We start from the raw sequence: 27,421 nt of genomic DNA, 5'->3' as shown, positions 1-27,421 counted from the left end.
TCCTAGCGACCACCGTCTGTGCCGGGTGAGTCACTGGCAGTTCTGGGCGTGTCCACATGAGGCGCTACTCAAGAGCCTTTAAAACTCTCGTTTCGGGAGAATAGTGCATGAGCAGGACGCGCCCAGAAAATATCAGTACGTGAAAGTAGCAGGGTGCAAAGCAGCCTGGGTAATGTCCTCATTTTGATTTAAAAAGAGAAGTGTATGCACAGCGTCAAACATGATCTCTGAGCGATTGGATCCAGGCAGTTTTTATCTTCTCTTTGTGCTTCTCTCTATGTATTTTTTCTTCTCTTTGTGCAGTGGACACAGTGCTTTTTGTTGTCAGGAAAACAACTGAGAAATACTACTTCTATAAAAGTGCAAAGTGAGGTTAAATGCCAGCTTAGGGTGGTGATTTGCTTAGTGAAGCCGTGTTCACTGAGTGGATCTTTTACTATTGTCTTAAGGGTGAAAAGCAGGAAACAAATGTGTATGCCTGTGTGTTTGACATGATCACAGCTATATTAAAACAGGTACACACAGGTGCACACAAACACTCACAGGAGACGTTTGGCCACAGTGTCCCAGACGTGACAGTTCTGTGTTGTGAGGCTGGGACGTCGATGACTCTGTGTTTCAGGTCTGCTTCTCCACTATCTCTCCCTGTGTTCACATTTGCGTGTTGACTGCCACATGCAAGTATATTTTTACAGAGAGTCTTGCTCTTTTCATGTACTGTTATTTCACAACTTTCTGTGTGCAGCTGTATAGTTTCATATTTATACATTTTAATTGCTGCACAAAGTTGATTTGCGTTGACAGTTTTGTCACTTATACTGTTATAGTATTTCTAGAAGCTACACTTGAACCTCATATATTAAAGCTCGTGTGTCCTAAATTTCTTTTTAATCGGGTCTTTTAAATAACAACATTCTTTAACTCTTCTAGGTACGTGTTCTATTTTGGAATTCCTTGTTAAATCAACTGAAATTAAAAGAACTTATTTTTGTTTCTTTAACAAAGTTCAAATTTGTGAGTAGTCTAGAAGTTACATTTAAGCTTCCAGTTCTCTGATGCTGTCTTTTAAAAGTCACAGAGAGGGGCCTCCCTGGTGGCGTAGTGGTTGAGAGTCCGCCTGCCGATGCGGGGGATGCGGGTTCGTGCCCCGGTCTGGGAGGATCCCATGTGCCGCGGAGCGGCTGGGCCCGTGAGCCATGGCCGCTGGGCCTGCGCGTCCGTAGCCTGTGCTCTGCAACGGGAGAGGCCACAACAGTGAGAGGCCCGCATACGGCAAAAAGAAGAAAAAAAAAAAAAAAAAGTCACAGAGAATATGGAATATGGTTGATGATTAGGAAAAAGCCACGTGGGAGACACACAAAGCGAGATCGGTCTTACGGATCGAGAGCTGCCGCTTTGTCTCTGAAGGGGCGGTCGCTGTGCTGCTGCTTCTGCTTTGCTCTGACCGCCCCCTTGTGATGTTGTGAGTGCTGGTGTGACACGGCTGTGTCTCGGTGACATGTGAGTGGGAAGGGCTGCTCCGTGTCCCTGCGTGTGGGACCGTGAGCCAGGACACGGCGCAGGCGCCCGGCGTGGCGAGCAGCACGGTGGGGCCACTGCCCCTCCCAGCACCCCGCGCCCCGCTTGTGAGCCTCTTCCTGCTCATACGCAGGGCCACTCCTGCACCTCCGAGATGCCCGGGGCTCCTGTGCACGGCGTCGGCGAGGAGCTCCGCGTGCGGACCTGGCCCTTGCTGCCCGGGCGGTGTGTGGATGCACTGATGCCTTTTGTCCCCTGGTGACCCCTGGCAGGGCGGGGGAGGGCGCCTGGGTAGCCGAGTGGGGCAGCTCACCCCTCCTCCAGCCGCCCAGCCCCAGGGGAACAATGATGCCCAAAGACAGCCCCAGGCAACTTCAGGGTGACCTGGGTGCCAGGGAGACTCAGGGCCTTCAGTGGTGGAAATGGCCTTTCTTGTAGACAGGTCATGCCTAACGCAGAGAAAAAAGTGGACTTACAAGGGACCTAACTAGATCCTGGGTCCGTTTGAAATCCTGTCTGCATTTACAGATCTTCAGTTCTAACAGGAAAGGTCTGACCTGCTGCCCTCCTTTGTAGAAGTTGTGACAGAAATGTGTGGGTGCGGCTGTGCTCATCTGGGCCCAGTTAGCTTTGCGACTTCCCAGCAGTAATTGCTCATTTCACGTGTTCCTTTTTCTCTTCTCCTGATTTGATCCCCAGAGCGTCTTGTTCACCGAGGGCACGAGGACTCCCGCGTCCCCGTCTTCAACAAGTGCCTCCTTCTGTTCGGGCCCCGCCTCCCCTCCAGCCTCCGTGGGCCTGCTCGGTTCCAAGGACAGCAGCGGCTCCCCGACGGGGCCCCGGGCTCCCAGCGCCAGGTGGCCAGCTGCAGAGAGGAGCGGCGTGGCCGCGGCCCCGCCCCCCGGGCCGCCTGCATTCCAGCCTTGCCAAGGTGTCGGGTTGGGTCCGGGCGTGTGGAGCTGTGGCCCCAGCAGCACTGAGGGGCTGAGTCGCGCTGCCCTAGGCCTAGAGGCAGGGGGGGCCAGCAGGGAGCGTGCGGGTCACAGTGGCCATGGTGAGGGTGCCTTGACTGTGGGCCCCTCCCCTTCCAGGGGGGGGCCCCCGTGTGGCCGGCAGAGCCTCCAGGGGGGCCCTGTTTTCACATTGACAAGCGCCCAGCTGCCGGCGTTCGAGGAGTTCAGAGATGGCAGTCTGGCAGACATCTCCTTCTTTGCCGAAGGCTCTGAGGCCTTTCCTTTCCCCTTTGGCAGACTGCGTCCGCAGGCCCTGCTGTGTGGCCGCCTGGGGTCTGCTCCGTCCAGCCCGGAGGGGTCCTCCCCAGAGCCGGCCTGTGGGAGTGGGGCGCGCGGCTTTGAGTCCGAGGAGGAGGGCAGCCTTGGCGACGCGCACCCAGCCAACACCTCGGAGCTGCTGGAGGTGAAGGCGCAGGCCAGCCTGATGCAGCGCCTGCTCAGCCCGTCCGCCGCCAGCTCGCTCCGGCTCCACCAGTCCGAGACCAGCTCCCTCAGCAATGCGCCGCTGCCCGGCAGCCTGTCCGCGCACACGCCCGGCTCTGCCGCCCAGTCCGAGGCCAGCTCCATGGCCAACTTCCCCGCCTGCTCGGTCCGCTCCGAGGCCAGCTCGGCCTTCCATTTCTCAGACATCGTCGACCAGTTAGAGCAGCTCAGCTGCCCGCCCATGACAGCTGAGGACCCGAGCGGCTCCGACACAGACTCGTGGGGCTCCGAGGCTGAGGCCCCCCTAGATGTGAGCCTCTTCTTCGGTAACCCCTTTGCTCAGGAAAGGGGAGAGAGAGTCCTTTTCGATCTGCAGAGTAACATAAAGAATTTGACTCCTGGAGAGCAGGTCGATGAAAACCTGTCCTGACCGTTCCCGGCTTCCCTCCTGGGTGACCCTCACCTGCTCGGTGGGTGAGGGCTCAGATTGTCGGCTTTCGATACGGAAAGTGATTTGTGGTCATGGCTAGATATTCTTTTTTCCCCCTAATTCTCTGATTGATTTTGCTGTTTGGAATGCCAAAAAATTAAAACTTGAGCTTGGAGCGGTGTTAAAAGCTGTGCAGCAGGTTTAAAATGGATGAGTATCTCCAGCCCATCCTTTGGGGCTGATCATTTAGCCTTTGCAGCTTTATTCTTCTGGCATTTGCTTTGATTCAGCTAAAGTGGTGCTATGTGTTTTGAATGTTACACGGTTCTGATTCATGTTGACCTTTAATGGAATGTATGCCTTATGCCTGTTGCTGCTTTTTAAGGTGAGGTGTGCGACCCATGATTAATTATGATGGAGGTTTTGTCGGATTTGACTGCACGAAATCTTGACTAGGCCCCACAGGACGCAAATCCTGGGGAGGGCAGCGGGGGCTGCGGCCTCCTTGTGCTGTGGTCTGGGACTGCCCAGGGCGGCTCAGTGCCCGAGGCTTGGTTGCGTCCATGACTTAGGATCCAGGGACCGTGCTTGGAGAGGCGTTGGTTTAACCTGCGGTGTAAGCGGGACTGTGTCCTTTCCACCTTCCTTGGGGGACGCCACGTACTCGGTTGCAGGGAAGGCAGAACCAGACACACCAACCGGCCCAAGAGGCATGGCGTTAGCTCGAGCCGGCCAGCCGTTTCCTTGGGGCCGACGGGGGCTTGTTCCCTGTGGGGACTGGGCACCCGGGGCCTCCCCAAGCTGCAGGGGGCTTAGCCTTTTGTAGCAATGGTGTCTCCTCCGGTCAGGTGTGCACCCGACACAGCTGCTGGCTGATTCTGATAGACCCCATCCGCACGCATCCGTCCATAGGCCATGGGCAAGGTCATGTGTGCAGACAGGCCAAGGTGGCTGTGCCCCTGGGGGCACTGCGCTCCACACCCCACAGACGGGCCAGCGCTCAGCACAGGCTGCATGGCCAGCCCCCTTGAGGGCTGAATTTGTCACCGAGTCCATGGACTGGGTCTTGTGCTTCCTTCCCGGTCTCACCTGGTGGGGCAGCGCCGTGTTTAAAGGTTAGTTTTCTTCCTGAAAGTCCCATCCTCGCCGTGTGTGTGGACCCCATTCCCGGCGGCCGCGTGGAGATGCCGGGGCTTCCCTGCAGGCTCGGGCGCCGTCCATAGATGGTGTCGATGGTGTTGATGGTGTCAGTCGGGTACCAGCAGGGGCTTCAGCCTAATGGGCCGGTACTTTCCATCCTCGCAGCTGCCTTACCGCCGCGCCAGGTCCCTCGTGGCTCCGGTCCTGGGACGTTCACACCCACCGCCCCCGCACCTCCCAGGTCATGGGTCTGTCTGCACTGGTGCTGACTGGCCGGCGTCTGTGGAGAGACTGTGTGACCGTGACTGACGTCACTGGTGAGGATGGCACGTCTGGGACATCTTGTGTCACTGAAAAGATGCACCGTGGGTGTGTGTGGCAAGGAGCCGATGCAGATGCTGTCCATCCAACGCTTTTCCTAAATCTTAGTTGACACAACGGCTGCCTCTGTCCTTGGTTGGTTGTTGTCTCCTGACTGTGCCCGCCGGCGCTCCGAACTAACAGAGTGTCCTTTTGTCTTTAAAGCAGCCTGTCCTGGTGTCTGGGCAGAAGGTCTGAGCCAGCGGAGCAGCCGGGGCTGCAGGATGCAGGGCAGCGGTGGGGAGGGGGGGTGGTCGTCGTCCCATGTCGAAGAATCTGAATAAGTCCTGTTCTCAGATGTCTTTTACCGGGCCTTCCTGTTAAAGGTTTTGTCTTGTTTCTTCAAAGAAACTTCTTTTTCTGGGGATAATTTTCTAGCTTTTGTTTAGACAGTTTTCAGGATATGCAGAAGCGGAAGGAAGTGTATCAGTGAAGCCCAAGCCTGTTGGGCGGGGCCGTCCTGTGCCCCCCCCACCATGTCCCCCCGGGTGTTGCCCCCCTCCTATAAAGCGGGCCTGACGCGCTGACCACCTTCCTCAGCGCTCATGTGTCTCTGAAACAGAAGGCGCCTCCTCACTGGCCCCACGCAGATGTCACCCCACAAGGTGGACAAAGTGCTGGCCGACGTCTGGTTTGCTCAAATCGGGATCCAGACCCGGTCCGCGTGCTGCTCAAGGCCGAGATAGCCCATCTGTCTCCTCTTACTCTTTCCCATTTGTGCCGGTGACTCGCAGGGAAGCTGAGCGGCCTGGGCTGTCGTCAGTCTGCCCCTCAGGCCCTGCAGCCCTGGAGGCTGGACCTGCAGCTGCACTGACGGCTGACCCCGACCCCTGACCCCCTGTTCCACGCATGGGCAGCGTGGCTCTAGAACGAGCCCAGCATCCCAGACGCTCTGTGGACACTGCTGGTGAAGGTGTTATTTTCAGATTCAGGGTTAGCTCTTTGGTCAGATTTGGAAAAATTTTGAACAACTTTCCTTTTCCAGAGTGTTCACGATGTGTTTACTTCCACAGCTTTCCTTTTACACCGAAACCGTTTCTTTAATATCAGTTGTGGCTTCTTTGGACTCTGCCCACAGCCCTCCTTCCCCTTCACTCCAGTGGGAGGAGCCCCCTCCCGGAGGGGACCCCGCAGCAACCGGGAAAGTGAGCCTGAAGGATAGGTCCTACAGGTCCGGTCTTTCTGCTTGTAGCTCAGGCAGCGGTGCTGTCGTGTTCTGTCTAGTAAGAGCTGGTTTATAGGACGCATGAAAATATCCAGAATGGTTCTGAGTGAGGCCAGCAGCGGGCCTTTGCTGGGTTTGCTGAAGGCTGTTCATCGTGATTGCCTTTTCTTTGGAAAACATGTTATGCGGTGGCCCCACCTTGGAAGGGTGGCCCCATAGACCTGGATTACAGGGTGAACGTGCAGACTGGCGTGGGGCCCACAGGCTTGGGAGCAGCCCTTCTCACGCCGGCGCCAGCCGCTGAGAGCGCGCGGCCGCAATGCGCTTTGCTCCGCCCGCGGGGGAGCCCGGCACCGTCACCGCAGCCCAGAGGCGGTGCCCACCGTCCCCGCCGAGTCCCCTGGAGTGACGCACTCCGCTTGCGTGGACTGTTTGTTTACTAGCTGTCAAGTCTGTGATCGTCTTTCAGTTTCCAGAGTCTAACAACAGCACAGCCTCACGTTAGTCAGGTTGACGGCACTAAAGCAGGTAACGGCGCGTCCTGTGTGGGCCTTTTCACATCACACAGGAATCCTCTCGGCGCGGGGTCAGAGTAGGATTCCTTTTTCCAGTTAACACACGTTTTTAAAATGGTAGTGATGATGGAGGGATGGGCAATAAAAACCGCACAAAAACGTTGAACACGGAGAACTTTCACCATCCCCAAGATCGTCACTTTGCAAAGTCCTTTAATTGCTCTGGTGCCGTGTGTGCTGTGGTTTTCGCCGCAGGCACCTTCTCACCTGCTACCTGGAGGAGTGGCTGAGCATCAGGTGTGCTGTGCTTCCGGTCTTGTGGCGCACACGGGCCACGACCCTATGTGTGTGTGGCAAGGGATGCCAGTTGTGCTGTTCCCTCCCGGTTCAGGGAGCACCAGAAAGAAATCCATTCTTAGAACAGTTACTTCGTAGATGAAAATGTTAACGTTCTCTCAGGCACTTAAAGTTGGGCATTTCAGTGTCTGTTCTCAAGGCCACGGATTCACTCGTGGGATTGCGCCCCGGCCCCTGTCCTGAAGCGACAGAGCTTGTCACAGCTGGCCGGAGCGCAGGGGCCGCTGTGGGACTGTCTCTCCATGTGGCGCCCTGCCCGCCGTGACCCTGAATGCTGTCTTTTACGTGAACGTATCTATGTCCCCGGGAATGAGGAGAAAAGGGGATGGCATTTCCCTGTAAATCTGAACTCATTCATTCTTTAAAGACACATTGACGTTGCTGGTTTGTGGTTCTTGAAAGTTTATTTCCCGTTGAAATTGCCGTTTATAAATTTGCAGATATGTACTAATTCAGAACTCTTTGTTTACTCAATAAAATAAGGGAATATTTGCTATGGATTTTGATGGCTTTTTTAGCTTCCTTTCCCTCTACTTGCGTACAGTTTTGATTTATACCCATGGAAGGTTATCTCATGTGTCAGGTGAACCCCTGAAGCAGCCCTGTATCTTTTCATATCACCACCGAAATCTGTCTTCATAGGCAGTTGGCCCCATGACACCCACAGACTGTCTCATGCCGGCTGTGGGTGGCGATGCCCCTATGGAAGGCCAGTCGGGGAAGCGCCTTGCTTTTCTCAGCGGCCCCACTCGGGCTTGTCGTGGCCCCTGTGGTCAGTGTGCAGAGGGGGATGTAGGAGAGCCGGTGGTCTGCTGGCTCTGGGCCCGCACGAGCCTCCAAGGTGCCGGCTGAGAGCAACACTGTTCGCAGCTTTGGGTTGGACTGCACGGTCCTTGGGCTTACAGTGCACAGAACACGTGCTGTTGGCTTCTTAACTCTGAAGGTGAGACCGTTTTCTTGCCTTTTCCCCGCAGTCAGCTAGACCCCGCCTGATAAAATCCCTGGCCCGAAGTGTGGCAGCTGCTCAGATTCTGAACGGGCCTTTCCTCCTGGACCCCCTCGGCTGCCGCGAGCTTCTGCTGCGTCCACGGAGCTGTCCGCCTCTTCAGCCCCTCTCAGGCCTCGGGGCTGCCCCACTCCTGCGCAGCGGCTGCAGCAAGCCAGCTGAGGACGGGGTGCTCGGGGCAGCGCAGGCCCCTCGGGGCGGGGGCCAGGCTCCCTCTGGGGTCTCGAGGCACCCGGCGCCCAGTGTGATGGGGACGGGAGGCGGCTGGCAGCGTCTAGAAAGGCTCCTGTTGGCATGAACTCCCTGGGGGACCCCCCCTTAGAGCAGAGGACAGTGGATCACTGGGGTCTCCATTTCTTCCCCCATCACACCGGCCCGTCCCTCACTGACGCCCTCCACTGCCGTCCCCCCCGCGGGGATGAGGTGGCGACACGTCCGTGATGAACCCAGTGGATGCACGGGGTGACCAGTTAGGAGGGTGAAAGTTGTGTGGCCTTTACTTTCCAGAACGTTCACTCAGGTCGCACCTCCTTCCTAACGCACGTCACCTCCACACTTCCTAGTTTACTTGAATAGTTTGTTTCGGGGCCCTTGCCTCCGTCGCTCCAATAGTTCAGAAGATCCTTAAGTCTCAGCTTCTCAAACTTTAGACAAAATGTGTCACTTATTAGAAAAAGGATGTGCACCCTGGACCACCTACATGTGTCACGCAGAGGAGACCCCACACCTGGCGGGCGTCATCCGGACAAATGATCCAGAGTGTGAATGAGTTGTAGGTTGGCACCCCCGTTTTTCTCAACAAGGAAGGAGTCTTGTTTGCTTAGAAGGAAACAGAAGAGAAGACTCGGGAAAATGCCCCTGGGTGCGCCATGCGTGTAGACGTCACCCCCTGAGTCTCAGGTGACCACAGCCACTTCCAGACTGAGCCGTCACAGCCCTGGGAGACAGACGAACACACAGCAGGAAGAAGGGGTGAGCTGGACCTTGGACCCCTCGGAGTAGCCACTTTTTTACCTCCTACTTTTATGAACCATATTTCCTATAAGAGAGACTCGTGACATCCTAGTTCAGAAGTGGAGCCAGATGTGGTTTCCTGCAACTCATCAGGGTCATGCTTACCTGGGTTCTTTGGAAAAATCAGCTTTTCCCTTTTCTTATGGGATTAGTGATCACTGTTCCAGCCGTAGAGGGAGCTTCTAGATCTTACACTCTCTCCATCATGTTAACCTTCACACCTGACCTTGAATTTTCCAAACTGGAGCTGACTCTTGCTCCGCTATAAGGCAAAAAGTTTCAAAATTGTTTATTTTCTTACAGAGTTTTGAAGAAGAGAATTTAAAGGTATGAAATAAAAGTAGCTGAGCTTCCTGTCTGAAAGTGATGTTTCTCTTTCATCACCTGGTCAGACGATAAGGAGGTAACACAAAGCACAGTACTGCGCTTCTCAAAACGATGTCAAACATTATAAGATGGATATTTAGAAATGTTTGGAAATAAAGAATGCCACAAAGAAAATCATCTCCCAGGGTGGCGCACTGCTGACTGACTGAAACGAAAGTTTTACCTTTTCAGTGTTTTTTTGAAGACGGTCGAACTTTGCACCTTTGAGAGCAGAGGCTGCCTGTGAACTCTGGGTGGACAGCAGAAACGGAGAGCTGTCCACGCATCCCAAAGCATTTCCTTTTGGAAGCGTTTCCAAACCTGTCTCGTCTGCAAGGATTCGGTGGTTCTCGGTGCCACGGTGGGGCATACGTGTGAGCGGGTCCTGTGACTCAGAGCAACACGGACTCCTCCTGGCTGTGTGACAGTGGAGGACCTTGGACGCAGAGGTCTGGGTTTACAAACATTTAAGATTCTTCACCGTGTCAGTTAAGGCTACACATACTCTGTGGCACCTAAAACTTGACATTTAGCATCTTAAAAATGCTTCAGCGATCTGCCTGTTGGTGTGTATTTTAATACAGGTTGTGCACGTGGACAGGGCTTTCTAAGGTCAGAGCCTGTCACGCCACCACATGGTCCAGAGCAGCCTTCACGCGCCCCGGCCGCTCCTGGAAGTGGCCGGCAGAGCCACGGCCCCACGGGCGCGCTCTGGGCGTAGGGCCCGCGCGTCACTGGCATCACAACAGAGAGGCAGCAGCCCGCACACTCCCGCAGCCTCGTTTACTGCCACTTGCTTGGAAACAGCTCCTCGCAGGTTGATTCGCTTCATCCAGTAGCGTCTGTGTGGAGAGAATTTGATGAAGGTATGATGTATTATGTTTTGATGCGGCTGACAGATTTAATAAAAACAAATGTTTAATGTCTGTTTGTGGTGCTTTTTAATCAAGTCACTAAATTGTGAGTTGACAATTTTTGTGAAGTAATAAGTACAGTTGTCCCTTGGTATTCACGGGGGATTGGTTCCAGGACCCCACAGATATCAGAACCCCTGACAGGAAAGTCTTAAGTGAGATGGCGTTGTATTTGCATACAACCCACCCACATGCTCCCGGATACTTTAAATCATCTCTGCGTTAGGTACAACACCTAATCCAGTGTAAATGCTCTGTGAATAGTTGTAAATACAGTGTAAGATGCTGTATAAATAGCTGCCAGAGCGGCAAATTCAAGTATCGCTTTTGGGGCCTTTCTGGAACGTTTCCCCCCACCCCCGATATATTCTGTCCTCATTGATTGAGTCTTCATATGTGGAACCTGCAGATGTGAGGGCAGCCTTGTCTACAATGATAATATCAAATGATGGCCTTTAACCTCCCTAGAACCAAAACAGTTAATTCCAGACAAGCTGTTTGCCCCGAGGGGGTCACTTGCTGGGCTTTGGTCTCCCGTTCGTCAGCCCATTTGTCAGCCCCCGAGCCCACCCTGGCTAGGCCTGTCTGCAGCCTTGTCACGGGAGGCTTCAGAGCTAACACCACCTCCTCACCTGTCACCTTCTGCTGTGTAAAAATAAAGGCAGGTTTTGCAAGAACTCTGTGGTAAACTCTGCACTGGTAGCTTTCTGTCGGGCGGGGGCGCTGTGCGGGGCGGGAGGACGCGAGGGTCACCCTGTGGACCTGTTCTCAGAACCAGCGAGGGTGAGCGTCTTGGTTCTCATACCCTGAGCAACGTGCCTGGGAAGAATAAGTAGACAGCTTATTAGTAGCTTCTACATCTTTTCTGAGTTTTCACTGTGTAAAGGTGTCTCATTACGCAATTCCGGGCCACTTAAGGACACAGCGGACCTTGGAGTGTGATCCTAAACAGCTCAGCCTGGAAACGAGCCTCTTCTGCAGTCAAAGGAGCCGTGCCTCGGGCACGGCCCAGAGCCCTCGGTCGGTTTGGTCCCCGCAGAAGTGACAGTGCAGGCCTGTCGGGGGAGGGGATGTAGGCAAGGCACGCTATTTTAAGGTGGCTTAGCTTATTTTAAATGTGTAATAAAAGCAGATTTTAATAAAACTGGTTCCGATAATTTCACGTTTTTACGTTGTCCAGGTTTTCTAATGTCAGTGAACGTTTCTCTGTGTCTTAAATCTGTGTGGTTGTGAGAATCCCAGAGGAGAGCTCTGCTATCCGGCATTGGTAGCCCATCCCCAGAAGCCCTGGGTGGGGTCCCAGCTTCCCAGAGCTCTGAACTTGTCAATGTGAAAATAAGGGCTCCCTCCTGCCCTCAGGCCACGGTGGAGGGCTGCAGGGGCTTGTGTGTGGCAGCCCGGCCAGCAGGAAGCTCTCTGCACCAGCCTGCCTCCTACACACTTCACGCTTTAGGCTGAATAAACCAAGTTTTGAGTCTGTAAACTGGTCACCGTGGGCAACTGCATTTGGTCCCCAATCACGGTGTGAACGGATCTCGTTTTGAAACCCGTTGTGTTACTTCTAGCGTTTTGTAAACTGACTTAATAATCATACTCAGAGATAATGGTAGTTTGGGTGTTAAAATGCTATACATTTATAAACTCAAGGTAAATTTCTATCTTAAATTGCTTTTGAACAGTTAAACGTCTTCTCTAAAACTGCTTTAAAGTAACTTTCAAATGTGGCATTTAATAGTTACTAATCTCTCATAGAAAAACATCAGAAATAAACCTTTGAGGATTTCTTTAAATAGAAAAGAGAATTTCTTGATCACAAAATGTTGGATGAAATAGAACGAGGCCAGAATTTTGGCTTCAGTCTGGTCAAAAGCAAACATTATTTTCAGAAGGGGAAAAAATTAAGTATGAGTTACTTTTGTCGTATGATTCTAGAAATCAGAATAAAATCCTTGCTAACAAACAATTCAAGGAAGTAGAAAACAGTATGACGAGCGTGATCCAGTTATTTAAGTGAATGGTTAATGAGTTTGGCCTCAGAATACACGTTCTTTTCCAGATAAGTCAGCTTCAGTTTGGCCTCTTACGTGTGCACCCTCCTCCCCGTGGGCTCTCTCGTGGCCGCATCTTCCCCGGGAACCCAGAGCCCTGGGCCAAGCTGCCCTGGAGGTTCTCTGGGGAAGCGGGCTCTCACTTGGCACCTGTTCTCACCGTTGCGTTATGTCACACTGAGGCCTGCATGTCCCCGGAAGGGCCTGGTAGCAGGTGCTGTCCCTCGGGTCTGCCCTTCTTCATCTCTCGCTCCATCGCCCGTTCACTTCCAGGCCTTTCCGTGGAGAGTCCTCAGCTTCCCTCCACCCAGAAGACCCCACCGAGCCTGAGCCCACTGGGCCCAGCCGAGCAGGGCTCCTCTCCCCTGCTGAGCCCCGTCCTCAGCGACGCTGGCGGAGCCAGGATGGACGACCAGGAGGAGCTGAGACACAAGGTGGGCGCCCCCGGGGGGCTTGCTGCTGGGGGCCTGGGCAGCAGGGGCTGGGGGTTCCCCAGTCCTGAGACCCTCCCACCACCTCCGGGGCGCTCGGGGTCCCTCTGTGCCAAGACGGGCCTCCTCATTCCTTTCACGTTCCTGGCGCCCGTAGGTTCCAAGTGCGGGGCTGGATCCCGGGGACCTGGGGGCCTCAGCCTCCCCGCTTTGCTGGGAGGAGGCCTGGGGGTCAGGCGAGGCCGTGGGGCTGGGGGCTGAGGCGTTCTAGAGGTGCGTCCCAGGGGCTGGGCATGTGGACTCGCGGGGAAAGAGCGAGGTCGGTAGGCAGAGCGCCACGGACCAGGCAGAGAAACGTGCCCGCTCGCTGGTGAGGCCACAGCCTGAAGCATCGCCAGCGAGGCCCCGGCCCCCCAGATGCACGCTGGGAGACCTGCAGGTTTCCTGATGACTCCCCTGGCAGGTCCTGGGAGCCTTGGCGTCAGCTGGCCAGGCCTTGGGCTCCCGCGTCGGCATCTGACTGCCCAGCTTGGTGGGGCGTGGGGCGGGGACTGCCCTGGTGGGGGGCTGCCCTGCCCAGCCCTCCCTCGGAGCCCGTGCACCAGCTTGCTTCTTGGAATCCCTCCTCCTTCCTGTGTCTCCCACTTACTGTGCTGTTTCTCCTTTTTAATAGAAATTGGTGGGGATGTACAGTATTGGGAGGGCCTGAAAGGGGAGGTGGGGTTGCTTCCCTGTCTGTGTGTGGGCACCAGGCTTGGGGCTCTGTGGGGACAAAGCAGGGCCTCTCCCTCTGCCCTGACCTGGGGCCTGCGGACAGGTCTGCTTGCTGGTATGGCTGGCAGAGCAGCAGCTGTTTTGCTTTCTCTCCACTGAGTTTCCTAAGAGGTGCTCTTTGCTCTGGAAATCAGGGCTTGGCCCTGGCTACCCAGGCTGGCCACCCATGAGCTGCTGCTGCCCGCTCTGCTGCTGGAGTCCCCTTGGCACCTGCTGTGCCCTCAGCAGTGATGTTGCCGTGGTTGTTTCCGAGCGTCTCTCTGGGCACCTTCACCCGCCCCGGGAAGAGGAGCTGGTCTCGGGCCTCAGTGGGGACCCAGGCAGGAAACGCTCACTGGCAGCGCGCATGCGATGTGTCCGCAATCCGGACCAGAGCCAGGACGCTCGGCCACAGGGAGATCAGGGCAGGGAGGGCCGAAGCCTCCCAGACCAGGACCGTGGGCCTCTTGGGGCAGCTCTGACCCCAGAGAGCTCACTGAGCACACAAGCTCAGTGATTTTTCAGTGGATTTGAAGAAGTCATTTTTTAATAGCACAAAGCCCAGAAAGAAAGAATTGACGAGCATGAAGTTTGGAAAGGCGGCCTGCAGGTGTCCGGGGCGGGATACCAGGACATGCCATGGGACCGTGTGGCTGCCAGTGGTGTGGGAAAAGCTGGCGTGAGAAGCAGCCCGCGGACGCTCCACACACAAGTCCCAGAGGGAGGACAGCAGGACAGGCTGTGAAGGGTCAGGTGGAACCTCTTGGTGTCCCCACGGCTGAGGGGGCGGCTGCTGTAGCAGTGGCCTCCGGGACACACAGGAGGAGCGGCCTCTGCTGCCGCGACCTCCCTAAACTCCCCAGGGCCCTGAGGAGAAGTCTCAGACCCCACGGTGCAAACCCGGCCCCACCTTCCTCCCCAAACGGGTCACCTGCAGACTCGGACCCTCGCCCTGCCGCACTCCTTCCCTCGGCCGACTCGCCACCTCCACCCACCCGGACCCTGACCGTCAGGGTCACCACCCCTCAGCCTGGCTCGCCCTTCCCTGCGCCTCCTGACCAGCCCCGGCCCCCAGACACATCCTGGGCCCCGCGTACCACGATGTGCTCAGATAGGCCCCAAACACCCTGCCTTCCCACCCTGCCGGTGACCACTTGGCTACCTTGTAGCCCCCCATCCTTGACCTCTGGACTGGCCCCCACCGCCCAGCTGCCCGGCCCCACCCTCTCTAGGAGGCAGCCGTCTGTCCTGCCAGCCTCCACCCCACCTGCTCCCTTTGTCCTGTGCGCTTTGCTGCCCGGCTGGGTCACTTCCCCGGTAGCTGGAGTTGCTTCCTGCCTGTTGCTTTCTTGCCTGGGAGGCCGTCAGCTCGAGGGCAGGGACCTCTGTTCCTGGGCACGTCCCAGGTGCCTGTTGGCATGGTGGACGTGGGAGGGTCGGCCCTAAATCCTCCGCCCCGGGAAGAGCAGCGGGGCGAGCGTGCGGGGACGGAGCAGGACCAGGTGTCCGCCAGGTAGGAGAGAGTGGAGGAGAGGCCATGCACCGGGACCTTGACTGAGGCGGAGGCAGCTATCTGAGGTGTGCTCAGGGTGGGGTGGGGCCTGCGGGGATACGACACAGCCCCCGGCCCAGGCGGGCACGAGGCCTGTGCTTCACTGCCCTTCCCGCTCCTGAGGGTCTTGCCACCGCTGACCTGCCTGTGGCCCCTGCGGATGGTCAGCGGCCCTGTCGCAGGTTTAAGAGCCCCGGGGCTGGGCCACGTCAGCCAGCCTCGGGCTCTAACTGCAGGCACAGATAAAACGTACATCGCTTGGCAATTTTAATGGCTTTCCTGTGAGTTAGGCTTAACTGTTTATAATCACATACATTCATGCATGGGCAGACCTCGTATTATTGCGCTCTGCAGATACTGCCTTTTTTTTTTTTTCCTACAAATGGAAGGTTTGTGGTGACCCTGTGTCAAGTCTGCCAGCACCATTTTTTCCAGTAGTATTTGCTCACCTTGTGTCACATTTTGATAATTCTCACAATACCTCCAACTTTCCCATTATTATTATGATTGTTGTGGTGTCTGTGGTCAGTGAGCTGTGATGTTACCACTGCCGCTCACCGAGGGCTCAGATGACGGTTAGTAGTTGTAGCAGTTAGTTTGTTTTGTTTGTTTTGTTTTGTCTTGTCTTGGCTGCATTGAGTCTTCGTTGCTGCCCGTGGGCTTTCTCTAGTTGTGGGGAGAAGGGGCTCCTCTTTGTTTGGGTGCGTGGGCTTCTCATCGCAGTGGCTTCTCTTGCGGAGCACAGGTTCTAGGCGCGCGGGCTTCAGTCGTCGTGGCTCGCAGGCTCTAGAGCGCAGGCTCAGTAGTTGGGACGCATGGGCTTTGTTGCTCCGTGGCATGTGGGATCTTCCTGGACCAGGGCTCGAACCCGTGTCGCCTGCATTGGCAGGCAGATTCTTAACCACTGCACCACCAGGGAAGTCCCAATTAAGAAGTTTTTAATTAAGGTAAGTACATTGTTTTTTTAGACATAATGTGGGAGTTCCCTGGCGGTCCAGTGGTTAGGACTTGGTGCTTTCACTGCCATGGCCCCAGGTTCAACCCCTGGTCAGAGAACTAAAATCCCGCAAGCTGTGCAGCATGGCCAAAAAAAAAAAAAGGGTGGGGGGGGGAGACACAAGGCCGTTGTACCCTTAATAGACTACAGTATGGGGGAAATGTAATTTTATATGCACTGGGAAACCAAAAAAATTCATGTGACTCACTTCGTTGCAATATTTGCTTTATTGTGGTGGTCTGGAACCCAACCCGCTATATCTCTTAAGGTGTGCCCGTATCTGTGTGTTAAGCAGCTACAGTCCTGTGAGTGATATCTGAACAGTAATTTCATCACAAAACGAGTAATTAGCGTCACTGTATGTTGCTGTTTAAACAGCAATTCTTTTCTCAAAAAGGATAATATAAAATGAGAAAAACATCTGGGGGAGATACAGCGGGGCTTATATCTTTACTTAGAAGTGACCCTCTCAGGACGTGCACGTGAAGATCACGTGACAGCATTAACTTAAGCACAAGAGATGGAGCGTTAGGACCATCGGCGACGTGGCTGGCTGACACACGCTCACACTGTCTGTACTTCTTGCAGTGTGCGCCCGCGGACGAGGCCTATTTCATAGCAAAGGAGATTCTTGCTACAGAGCGAACATACCTGAAAGATTTAGAAGTTATTACCGTGGTATGAAACCTAAGTCCTTTGTTGCTTTGATTTTCTTAATACTTCTTAAATCTGGGCCAGAGACACAGGATCCCGCCCCCCCCCCCGAGAAATGGCTCTTGGCCATCGTGAGACCTGCGTGTGTGTGCATGTGTACATGTTCTGTTAAATATATCTGCCTTAAAACATGTCTACGTCAGGTCAGAATATTGGGTCCGATTTTTTGTGAACCTGGGAATATATCCCTTTGAAGCTTTTCACCCAGAACTGCTTTCTTCTGTTGTGAAAACTGGCTGGTCAGCTGTGGCACTGACTTGAGCTGTCCTCGTGGGGGCTCCGGGCTCGGTGCTGAGTGTCGTCAGGGGCCAGGCCCCTTGGTCACCCTGAGCTCTCCCGGCAGTGGTTCCGGAGCGCTGTGGTCAAGGCGGACGCCATGCCTGCGGACCTGACGACCCTGCTCTTCTCCAACATCGACCCCATCTATGAGTTCCACAGAGGCTTCCTGCGCGAGGTGGAGCACAGGCTGGCGCTCTGGTAACGCCCTGCGTCCCGGCGCCCCGCAGGCAGCCCCGCCCACGTTACCCCCGGTGTGCGCGGGGGCTCCCCAGCTTCCTAGCGAATTCGCAAGGGCCCCTATGTCACCGAGACAGCCTTAGTCCATAGGTAACATCACTTGCATTCACCCTATTCCAGAGGAGAGGACAGATGCAGGTTAAAAGACCCCTTTTTGCCTGGTCAGCACCAGTTCGAGGATGGCCGAGATGTGACAACTGCCTCTGTCAAGTGTGGCCTCGCCCTCAGAGCCTCTCGGTGCTATTCTTGCTGAGCCCGGGACCCACCATGGCACTGGCAGCAAGCGAAGCGTATCTCACACGCTGTCGCGAGGTTTTGACCGTGTCTGTCCGTCTCCACTCCAGGGAGGGGTCTTCCAGTGCCCAGGCCACAGGCGACCACCGACGAATCGGGGACGTCCTGCTCAGCAACATGCTTCAGTTAAAGGTAGCGCGGGTGTGCGCACGGCTCTCGACCTAGCAGCTGGCCGTGTGGACGCCAGCCTCCTGGTCAGGACAGTGTTTCCCCGAGAATGATGCACAAGTCAGGGCAGCTTTCCCCTCAGGAAGCTCAGCGTCCCGAGAGGACGGCATACAGGTCAGCCCGCGCTCCCCTCCGAGCGTTATTTCCACGGGGGCAGCGCTTCCTCGGGACACGCCCCCCTCAGGGCAGGGCCTCTGGGAGCCGCCGCCGCCGCCGCCGCCGGCCGGCACTCGTCCCGACACGCTCTCCTCAGGATGAAGAGCGCTCCCCCAGGGCTGCGTCCCGCCGGGCCAGGCTCCCCTCAGAGCCGCGGGCCGGTGCAGCTGCTCCTGCTGGGCCCGCGCCCCGAGAGGGGGCTTCTGGGCTCCCTCCCGCTCCCGGCCTCTCCTGGGGCCTCAGCGCTCTGGGCGGCGGCGCTCTCGCGGGACCGGGACCGATGGGGTGGGCGCCGCCAGCTCGTCCCCAGGCTTCCCGCCGAGGCCCCGCCGTGCCTCCAGGCCCCCGGTTTTGGGGGCGGGTGGTGACCGCGTCCCGGAGGCGGAGGCGCGCGGCGTGAACTTACGGCCCACATGCACGCGCGGCCGCCGGGCGGCGTTCCTCCAGCCCGGCGGGTCCGCTGTGATGCCCACCGAGGCAGACCGCTGTAGGGGGAGACCAGACAGGGGCGGGCGGGGCCCGGGGGCCGCCGCTCAGCCGCCCCCCGCCCCGCAGACGCTCACCCGCCACTTCCAGAGGCTCCACGAGGTCCTGACGGAGCTGGAAGCGGCCAGCAGGCGCCTGCGGAGGCTGGAGGCGCTGCGCCGGGACTTCGAGCTGCAGAAGGTCTGCTACCTGCCGCTCAGCGCCTTCCTGCTGAAGCCGCTGCAGCGCCTGCGTCACTACCGGCTGCTGCTGCACCGCCTGTGCGCCCCCGACCGCCAGGACCCCGACCGCGGGGACCAGGACCGCGCCGACCGCCGCGGTGAGCGCGCGCCCAACACCCCGCCCCCGCGGGCACCCCGTCCTCCGCCCGCGGCGCCCAGGGGAGGGGGGCGGTGGTCTGCTGCTGAGCCGCACCCCTGGGAGGCCACGTGGCCTGAGGGAAGCTTCCATGTCCGTGGGCTTTGTCATTCCTGACTTTGGTGAGAGGGACGAAGGAATAAACCCTGATCCTTGTGACCTCAGATAGGACTGACTTCCAGTTGCAGCAGGAACGTAGAGCAGGAAGTCACTGCCTCTCAGGCCCGGTCACCACTGTCTGTCTCTGAACGTCCAAGCTGAAGGAGTAGGTAGCCCTTCCTTCCAGCGGGTCTCCCGGTGTCCTGAGAATAGATCAGATACTTTCTGACGTACAGGGAGCAAAACGGACCGTATGATGTGGACAGCGCCCTTCCTCTGCATCCTAAAAGCAAGTGTTTTGTGTTTGCCAAAACGGAGGGGACAAAATTGCCCGAAATGTTTCCATGCATTTTAAGGGAAATGTGAAAAAAGGGGAGCACAGGTAAAATGAGGGCGGGCGACGCTGCTTTGCCCGTAACGTTAAATAGTTGTTTATGAAGACTGCCCTTTCTCTTTACCGAGCGTGAGCGTTGGCTAGTCAGCAGTTTGGGCTGAACGAGTCCAAGTTTCAGGTCATCTGCAGGGACCCACACTTGCTGTCCCTAGCAGTCCTGTGAGGAGTTTGAGTACAATGTTCCTGGAATTAAAACCACCTTTAAATTGTCAGTTCCTGTCACAAACCGGTGGGTGGAGGGTTTCGTCCATGCCACCCCCAGCTCACCTGCCCGGGCACCTGTACTGAGGGACCTCTCCACGCAGAAGCCCTCAAGGCCATCACGGAGGTGACCTCCACACTCCAGCACAGCCTCGTCCGGCTGGAGAACCTCCAGAAGCTGATGGAGCTGCAGCGGGACTTGGTCGGCATAGAGAACCTCGTTGCTCCCGGCAGGGTGAGTGACTTTGAGAAAGTTCTGTGAACTGGTTACTTCACTGCTTTTAATTGAGATATAATTCAAAATGTGTGACTCGGTGGCTCTCAGTATATTCATGAGGTTATGCAACCGTCACCACTAATTCCAGAACATTTTCATTCCCCCAAAAGAAACCCCATCCCTCTCAGCAGCCACCCTCAGCCCCGCTCCCCGGTCCCTGGCAGCTTCTGCTCGGCTTTCTGTCTCTGGGCTTCTCTCCGGACATTTCATACACATGGACTCTCACGGTGTGTGGCCTTTTGTGTCTCACTTCTTTCACTCAGCACAGTGTCTTCAAGCTTCATTTGTGTTGTGTGTTATGTTGGGGCTTCATTCCTTCTTGTGCCTGAATAGTGTTCATTCTCTGGAGACACCATATTTTGGTTGCCTGTTCATCTGCTGATAGACACTTGGGTGGTTTCCACTTTTCGGCCATTGTGAATAGTGCTTCTGTGAACGTCATGTACAAGTGCTTGTGTGAACATGTGTTTTCATTTCTCCTGGGCACAAACGTACATACCTAGGAGTGGAATTGCCAGGTCATGGGGCTACTCTGTGTTTAACATTTTGAGGAATCGCCAGTGTTGTCCACGGTGGCTGCACCACTTTACGTTCCCACCAGGGGTATAGAATGGTTCCGACTTCTCCATATCTTGTCTTTGACTTTAGCCACCCTGGTGGTGCATAGTGGCATCTCTTCGTGGTTGTGATTTGCATTTCCCTAGTGACTAACATCAAGCACCTTTTCATATGTTTATTGGCCATTTCTGTGCCCTCTTTGGAGAAATGCCTATTCAAGTCTTTTGCCCACCTTTTAATTGGGTTGTTTGTGTTTTTACTGTTGTGAGATTCCTTATCTACTCTGGATACCAGACCCTTACCAGAATATGACTTGCAAATATGTTCTCCCATTTTGTGGGTTATCTTTTCACTTTCTTGATGGTATCATTTACAACGTTAAAGTTTTTAACTTAGCTGATGTCTAATTTGTCTGTTTTTTCTTTGGTTGTTTGTGCTTTAGGTGTCATAGCTAAGAAACTATTGCCTAATCCAAGGTATGAAGATTTACCCCTGTGTTTTCATCTAAAAGTTGTTTATGTTTTAGCTCTTACATTTAGAGCTGATCGTTTTCAGTTTTGTGTATGGTGTGAGGTATGGGTCCAACTTTGCTCTTTTCCAAGTGGATATATACTTGTCCCAACACCTTTGCTGAACTGTCTTCACTCCTTTGTCAAAAATCAGTGGGCCATGGAGTGTGAGTTCATTTTTGAACCTTCAGTTGTATTCCATGGGTCTGTATGTCTCCTGGGCTACTTACTTTCTGTCACTAATTCCTTTTGCTTTGGACTCAGTACTGTCAACAAAAGAAAATTGTTTTAAGGGTTGCACAGGTCCAGTGGTTAAGAATCCGTGCTTCCAATGCAGGGGGCGCAGGTTCGATCCCTGGTCAGGGAACTAAGATCCCGAAAACAAAGGGTTGCACAGGGATGTTCCTGTCTCAGCACAAACGTAAGAGTATTGGAGCGTGGGTGTATAAATCCTGTTTTGCGTTAGCCTTGTTAGAAGAAAGGTACTGGGACCATGAGCTCAAAGAAACAAGACTGAAACAGCCAGGAAGGTTTTGCCCTCCTGGAGCAGGGCCTTGGCTGGGAGCCAGGAGAGCCCCGTTTCCTCTCCCTCCTTGACGGCTCCCAGGGGTGCTCCTGGCTGGGAGTTCCTGGGAGGTGGGAGGGCTCTTGTTACGTCGTTGTTTCTCTGAATGCCCCACGCAGTGACTTACAGATGGTGGCCCCAGGAAGCTGTCACCAGAGGGGCAGATAAACAAGAGCAGCCACATAGAGCAGGGGCAGGGGCGGGCTACCCGGGGCGGCCTCGCTGCCGTCACCGCTGCTATTAGTCAGGGTCTCCGAGTCCTGCCTTAACCCCCGGGGTTCCTGGCCTCCCCGAGTGAAATGCGTGCATCAGTCAGAGACGAGCCCACCCCAGTTATCTGAGCGCAGGGTCGAAGAGCAGGGCTGTGAACTGAAGGTGGGTGACGAGGCCCCGAGGGTGAGCACTGCCAAGCATCGAGGAGGCGGGACCTCGGGGAGCACACCCCCAAGGGCTGGGGTCTCTGGGGAGCGGCGGAGCTGGCCCTGCGACGATGCAGGAAGGCCTGCCAGCTGCGGCCCAGAGAGGGCTGGGGGCCGCCCTCCTCCTCCTGCAGGGCTGTCCCTTGGGTTGGGGCTGGTTCCTCATCTCTCTGTGTCCGTGAGGGTTACTGGGTGGGCTCTCCTCCCCGGGCCCTTGCTCAGGTCACCTGAGGGCTGTAAGGCTGGGGTGTTCTTGGGGCACCAGCCGTGCTGTTTGTCTGATAGAACAGCAGACGGTAGAAGAGTCCCCAGAAATAGTCCAAAGCGGACTGTTCGGGGCCCCCGGGACGGTGCTTCAGCCAGGGCGTAGGCGGTTAGGGATGTCGGACATCTGTGCCCCGGAGGCAGGTGCGGGGCCTGGCCCGGCAGTGAGGGGAGCCCCGAGTCCCGGCGGGAGAGGGCTGCCCGGGACCCGGGGGGCTCCCACTGAGCCTCAGCCCACTGGAGGGTCTCACTCTGGGCCGTAGCACCTTCCTGGCCTTAGGAATCCTCTGCTCAAGCGCCAGGGCGGCCGCTGACAAGTCCCCTGTGACATTTGGTGGGAACCAGGTGTCCTGTTCTCCTCCCTCCCGTTCTCAAGCTGCCCCGCCCAGCTTTTCTCAAAGCTGAACTCACGTCATCTCCATGGTGGAACCTTCCAGAAGCTGCCCCTCAACCATGCCCTTTGCCTTGTGTGCCGGCTCTCAGCACAGCCAGCCTGTGGGAGCTCAGAGACCGGGCACCGAGTTAACAGACACCAAACGGGATGCGGGTGACCGAGGGGAGCGGATGGGAGGGAGGCTGGAGCGGCACGGTGGGTCCTCAGGCATCTATCTGGGCAGGAGGGCACCGCGGAAGGGCCCGAAGGGGCCTGTGAGGGGCTCGGGGGAGCGTGGAGGGTGATGTGCCATCTGCTGAGGTGCCCTCGGCCAGCACACAGGGACCCCGATGGTGTCTTGCAGGAGTTTATCCGCGAGGGCTGCCTCCACAAGCTCACCAGGAAGGGCCTTCAGCAGAGGATGTTCTTTCTGGTAGGTGCGATGGGCACGGTCCAGGCGGGCAGCCTCATTGTCAGGAGCCAGGAGAGGGTCGCAGAAACACTCCCGGGCCTGCCACCTTCCTTATTCTGGGTTCTGGGCACCTATCTGCAGGATGAGCAAAAGCCAGAAGGTAGAAAAATCCACACTCCTGCGGCTGCAGGACCGCTCTGCTCGTGCCAGCGTCAGCCCGCAGGGCCTTCCTTACTCATGAGCCCAGAGGTTCTCCCAGCGAGTCCCTGCTGCCAGCAGGTCCCCTTTTGTCAGCTCCCTTCCTCGTGCCCAGCTAGTGGATTCAAACCCCAGCCTTCCTGGGTGGGGGTGACTCTCAGGACCAGCCCCCCACCGCCTCCCGCTGGCCAAGAGGTCTGCTGGCCCATATGGTTACTGGTCACCCCTGGTCACAATGACTGTATGAATGGAACAAAAATCCCTTTTCTGCCAGAAACCTCCAGCAAACTGCGTAAGCACACAGGGTCCTTGGAGTTGAAGTTGGTCTGATAAGATGTTGAATCCTTGTTGCCTGTTTTTAGAATTCATTTATCTAAAGCTTCTGGTCCCTCAGTTCTCAGACATGCTGCTGTACACAAGCAGAGGTGCCTCGGGGACCAGCCACTTCCGGATCCGGGGACTCCTTCCGCTGCGCGGCATGCTGGTGAGTGCCCGGCGCCGGGCGGGTCCGGACCGGTGGTTGGGGCCGCGCCACATAGCAGCACCTGCTGGGCTATTCATGCCTTTTCACCCTGTTATGGCTACTGTTCTTGGTGCTCAGACAGCCCCACCTGCAGCCCCTCCAGGGCCTCTTGACCAAGGCCACCAGCCCCTGCAGGACAAGGCCCAGCTCCGCCAGGAACCCACCTACTCCTCCCAGGGAGCCCTGTCCTTTGGTGGGAGGCTCCATGAAAAACCCGGGTCGGGCGCCGGGGCCACCGTGCTGCTGGAGGGGTTGGGTGCTGACACAGCTTTGAAAAGAGAAAGCTGGACCCCTAATTCTTAAGACTGTAGAGTTTTCACTTCCTTGATTTTATACTTCTCTCTTTTATGCTGAGGATTTTGGTTTCTTTTGGCATCATAATTAGTTATTTCACACACACACACAGCTTTAAAACGGTAAAACAGATACCACCACCGCTAAAGAGAGGGCGGGCTGCAGGTCAGGACTGGCCTCAGGGAAGATCCCGGTGACCTCCACTGAGTCGTGCTGTGTGGCCTCGTTTGCCCCTTGACCTCCACCCCGTGAAGAGGCACAAGCTCTGTCTTCAGAGCTCTGGAGGGCCTGGGCCGCACCTCATGCTCTGGCCACACCACATGCCGCCAGGGCGTGTCCGCATCCCCACCGTCTCAGTGCCGCGTGGCGCGTTAACGTTGTCTCTGATGAGCAGGAATTCTTCGTCTTAATGTGATGCGGTCTGTCTTCTCCTCCGTGGTGCCTTCTGTGGCCTTAAAGGTCATGGAGAGACTCCCCCTTGAGTGTAAACCTAGACTCGGCCTGGAACCCATCTTTGGGAACAGCAGAGATAGGAGGCCAAGTTCAGGTTTTTGCTATAAAGATGTGCTGTTTCTCCAGAACATCTTACGCAGTGAGCACCTCTCCCTGCAGCCCTGCCAGGCCCCATCCAGGTGTAGGACGGGTGGGGTCCGACCCCTGTCCAGTTCCCAATTCCCAAAGCGTCAGCGCCGTCCTCGCCCCTTTCTCCTTCGTGGCGTCTGGCCCTTCTCCCCACCATCCGCACCCTGGGCACTGCACCGCCTTCCAGAGAGCGTCAGAGCCTCCGCAGGTGTCTCTGTAACATTTGTTCAGCTTTTCCAACTCGGCAAAAAGGGGTCAGTTTGAATGACCTCACCTGCCATCCCTGGAAGTAGACCCCATCTGTTTTAAAGTATACTTTTAAAAGTTATACCTTCAGTATAGAGAAAAACTGAAGACGTGCAGTGAAAAGCACTCATTACTGTACTGCCCAGTAGTAAGTGCTGTCAGCATTTCGCCGTCATCTGGGGAACACCCTCCACAAGCTGCTTTGTAACCCGCACTGGTTTTGCTCGGCAGTTCATCTCAAACATCCTCTTGTGTCCTCTGCTTCTACCACCGGCTCAGGAGCCGTGAGTAGTGGATTGGTGCGCCGAGCGCCTGTTTATTTAACCAGCTTCCTGCACTGGACGTTTTGGCTACGTCTAGTTGTTCAGAATTGGAAACAGCACCATTGGATCTTCCTATGCGTCCTTAGTCATGGCCTTGAGATACACCGCCACACGTGTATGTGAGCCTGAGGCTCCCTATTCCTGCTGAGTGGCTGTGGGAGCGGCTGACTGGGTGGCCTTCCCTCCAGGCCCGTCTGCGCCTGTGCCGTCCCAGCCTTGGGCAGCCCTGGCCATCCACCCCGTCCTCCGCGACCCGGGGATGGCCAGCAAGGCCGCTTCCTGCGCCCTCTGCTCTCCCCCAGGAGGCACCAGGCACATCTGCCACTCTGGCCTGCTGGTGTTTGTGAAGCGCTCCTAAACCCTTCCAGGTCTCGGGTGCTTTCCAGGTACGTAATTCCCGTCACTTTGCCTGCAGTTCAGTGTCACCTCTGAGTTTATAAACTCCCTCCAGACGGGGATTGCGTTTGTCTTGTTCCTGGAATGGCCACGGGCACAGAGGCCCGACGGATACGTGTGGAAGGGGTGAACTTAGACGTTTTTCTGTAGTCAATCTGTCCATCTTTTCCTAATTTAGGGTTTCTTTCCTTGGCACGGGCTCAGAAAGTCTTTCCCACACCAAGATTATGTTGGTGTGGGACTTTCTTTACTGATACGCTTACAGTTTTTTCTCTTTTACCTAATCTGCCTAAAATTTGTTGGTTTTGATGTTTTTAGATTGGGATGTAACATTTTCTCCTCGTGTATAGTCAATTTTCCCATTATTGTTACATCCTCCATTTTCTTACTGATCCCAAAGTCTGCCTTTATCATATAAAAAATTCTTGTCTTTACACTTGGATTCTTTCTGAAGGTTCTGTTCCATTTCTGTCTGTCCCAACATCAGTCTACACTCTTCTAATGAGTGGTGGTGTAAGGCTTAGTCACTGTGTGGGTAAGTTCCTTCCTTTATTTGTCCTTCTTTTTGAACAGTTCTTTGCTCTTCTCAAGTATTTAATTCTTCTAAATAAACTTTGGAGTCATTTGGACAGAGTCCCTGTAACTGGCTGGTCCTGGGGACAGACAGACAGCCCTCGCTCCTGACTGCGGAGGGAAGGATGGTGACTCTTGGCTTGTGAAAGACATGGTTTCCTTCTGTTTGTATATAAGAGATATGGTCAGAAATAACCTGTGGGATTTGGGCAAACGTGTTTCAGCACGTGGAGGGGGATGGTCACTCTTCTCCCTTAGCCTTTGTGACAGGGTGGGTTCCATCAGTCACCTTCCTCATTCCTAGAACAAGCTCACTTGGCCAGAGGACAGTTTCTCCTCTAGGCTTTTAGGTCTGATTAAGGAATACTTTGTTCTGCAGTTATTTCTCTTAATCTCTTATAACTGAGATTAGCCTGAACCTAACTCTGTTAGCTTTTGGTACCACTTTATAGACATGAATTGTCCAACTCCCTTTTCAACTAAAATGCTCAACGTTTTTTCCCGTGCTTGATTTTCAGCTAATAGTGCTGGACCCACCGGTGAGTAGTTGGGTGCCCATGGCCCTCAGCTTGCCCACCCGGGCAGCAGGCGCCATGGTGCGGGGATCCCTTGTGCCTCCTGTAACCCCTCGTAGAGTCGGCGTGGGCTTGGTCAGCACCTGTGTCCTGCCGCAAGCTCGGGTTCCGCCAGCCCCGCTCCTGGTCACACTCCGCCTCCTCTCCCGCCCGCAGGTGGAAGAACGTGAGAATGAGTGGCCTGTCCCGCACTGTTTCACCATCTACGCCGCTCAGAAGACAGTCGTGGTGGCAGCCAGGTAAGGGCCTTCCGCCCACGTTCCGCATCCCAGCTGCCCTGGTCCCCTCTGAGTTGTTAGAGTGTCGCGGTCACGGGGACACACAGCCCCTTGAGCGCTGCTTCAAAGCTACGCGACCACAGGAGCAACTTCACTGTCCGTGGGAGCTTGTGACCGTTGAGACCATCCGCAGAGACTGGCTGTGACACTGCTGGCTGCGCAAGGGAAGGGCTGGCAGGCTAGCGGGGGGAGCCCGACGAGGCAGCCACAACGAGGCCTAGCATCACGTGCCTCCCGCCCTGGAGCTGGGCAGCAGGAGGCTGACTGGGCCCGTAGCACAGGAGCAAACGGACGCTTTCCCCACTCCCCGCGCCCTGTCAACAGCAAGACGACCCGAGCTCCTGGCGGCCTGGACGCTGTGCCCAGTCCCTCTCCTGTGGGAGCCTGCGTCCCCAGCTTCTTCCAAAGGAGGTGTCGTCCTGCGTCCGGGCGGGCGGCGCCTGGCTCTCAGCTCCCGTCCTGCGGGGTCCTGGCTGATGTCAGAGCACAGGGCACTGTACTCCCACCAGGAAACCCTGGCAGCTTAATTATGATCCAGGACCCAATCTCATAGTTCAGTTTCACAGCCCCAGAGACTTAAAAACCCGTTCCCGGAACAAAGTACCACGTAGAGCACCCCCGTGCCAGCGTGACACATGCAGGCTGGGCCTCCAGCAGCATCCTGACAGC

The 27,421-nt window shown here is 55.8% G+C and overlaps 1 protein-coding gene across 1 annotated transcript in view; it reads left to right on the top strand.

Annotated features, from left to right (window-relative positions):
* Positions 1-27,421, top strand: part of FARP2 (FERM, ARH/RhoGEF and pleckstrin domain protein 2) — a 95,682-nt gene that overhangs the window by 65,325 nt on the left and 2,936 nt on the right. The window contains exons 23-38 of the mRNA XM_082631310.1: positions 2,218-3,381; positions 4,766-4,893; positions 5,447-5,510; positions 6,314-6,454; positions 7,564-7,713; positions 7,896-8,169; positions 12,543-12,703; positions 16,591-16,680; positions 17,060-17,193; positions 17,577-17,669; positions 17,955-18,655; positions 19,492-19,622; positions 22,717-22,785; positions 23,357-23,446; positions 26,418-26,438; positions 26,631-26,713. Of these exons, the coding sequence (XP_082487436.1) occupies positions 2,218-3,381; positions 4,766-4,893; positions 5,447-5,510; positions 6,314-6,454; positions 7,564-7,713; positions 7,896-8,169; positions 12,543-12,703; positions 16,591-16,680; positions 17,060-17,193; positions 17,577-17,669; positions 17,955-18,655; positions 19,492-19,622; positions 22,717-22,785; positions 23,357-23,446; positions 26,418-26,438; positions 26,631-26,713 (3,494 nt within the window). The remainder of the gene's footprint in view (positions 1-2,217; positions 3,382-4,765; positions 4,894-5,446; positions 5,511-6,313; positions 6,455-7,563; positions 7,714-7,895; positions 8,170-12,542; positions 12,704-16,590; positions 16,681-17,059; positions 17,194-17,576; positions 17,670-17,954; positions 18,656-19,491; positions 19,623-22,716; positions 22,786-23,356; positions 23,447-26,417; positions 26,439-26,630; positions 26,714-27,421) is intronic.

This window comes from Mesoplodon mirus (genome assembly GCF_964341445.2).
Source record: "Mesoplodon mirus genome assembly, chromosome: 8".
Classification (NCBI taxonomy): Eukaryota; Metazoa; Chordata; class Mammalia; order Artiodactyla; family Ziphiidae; genus Mesoplodon; species Mesoplodon mirus.
Note: the sequence above shows the minus strand (reverse complement) of the source record. Positions and strands in the feature narration are given on the sequence as shown.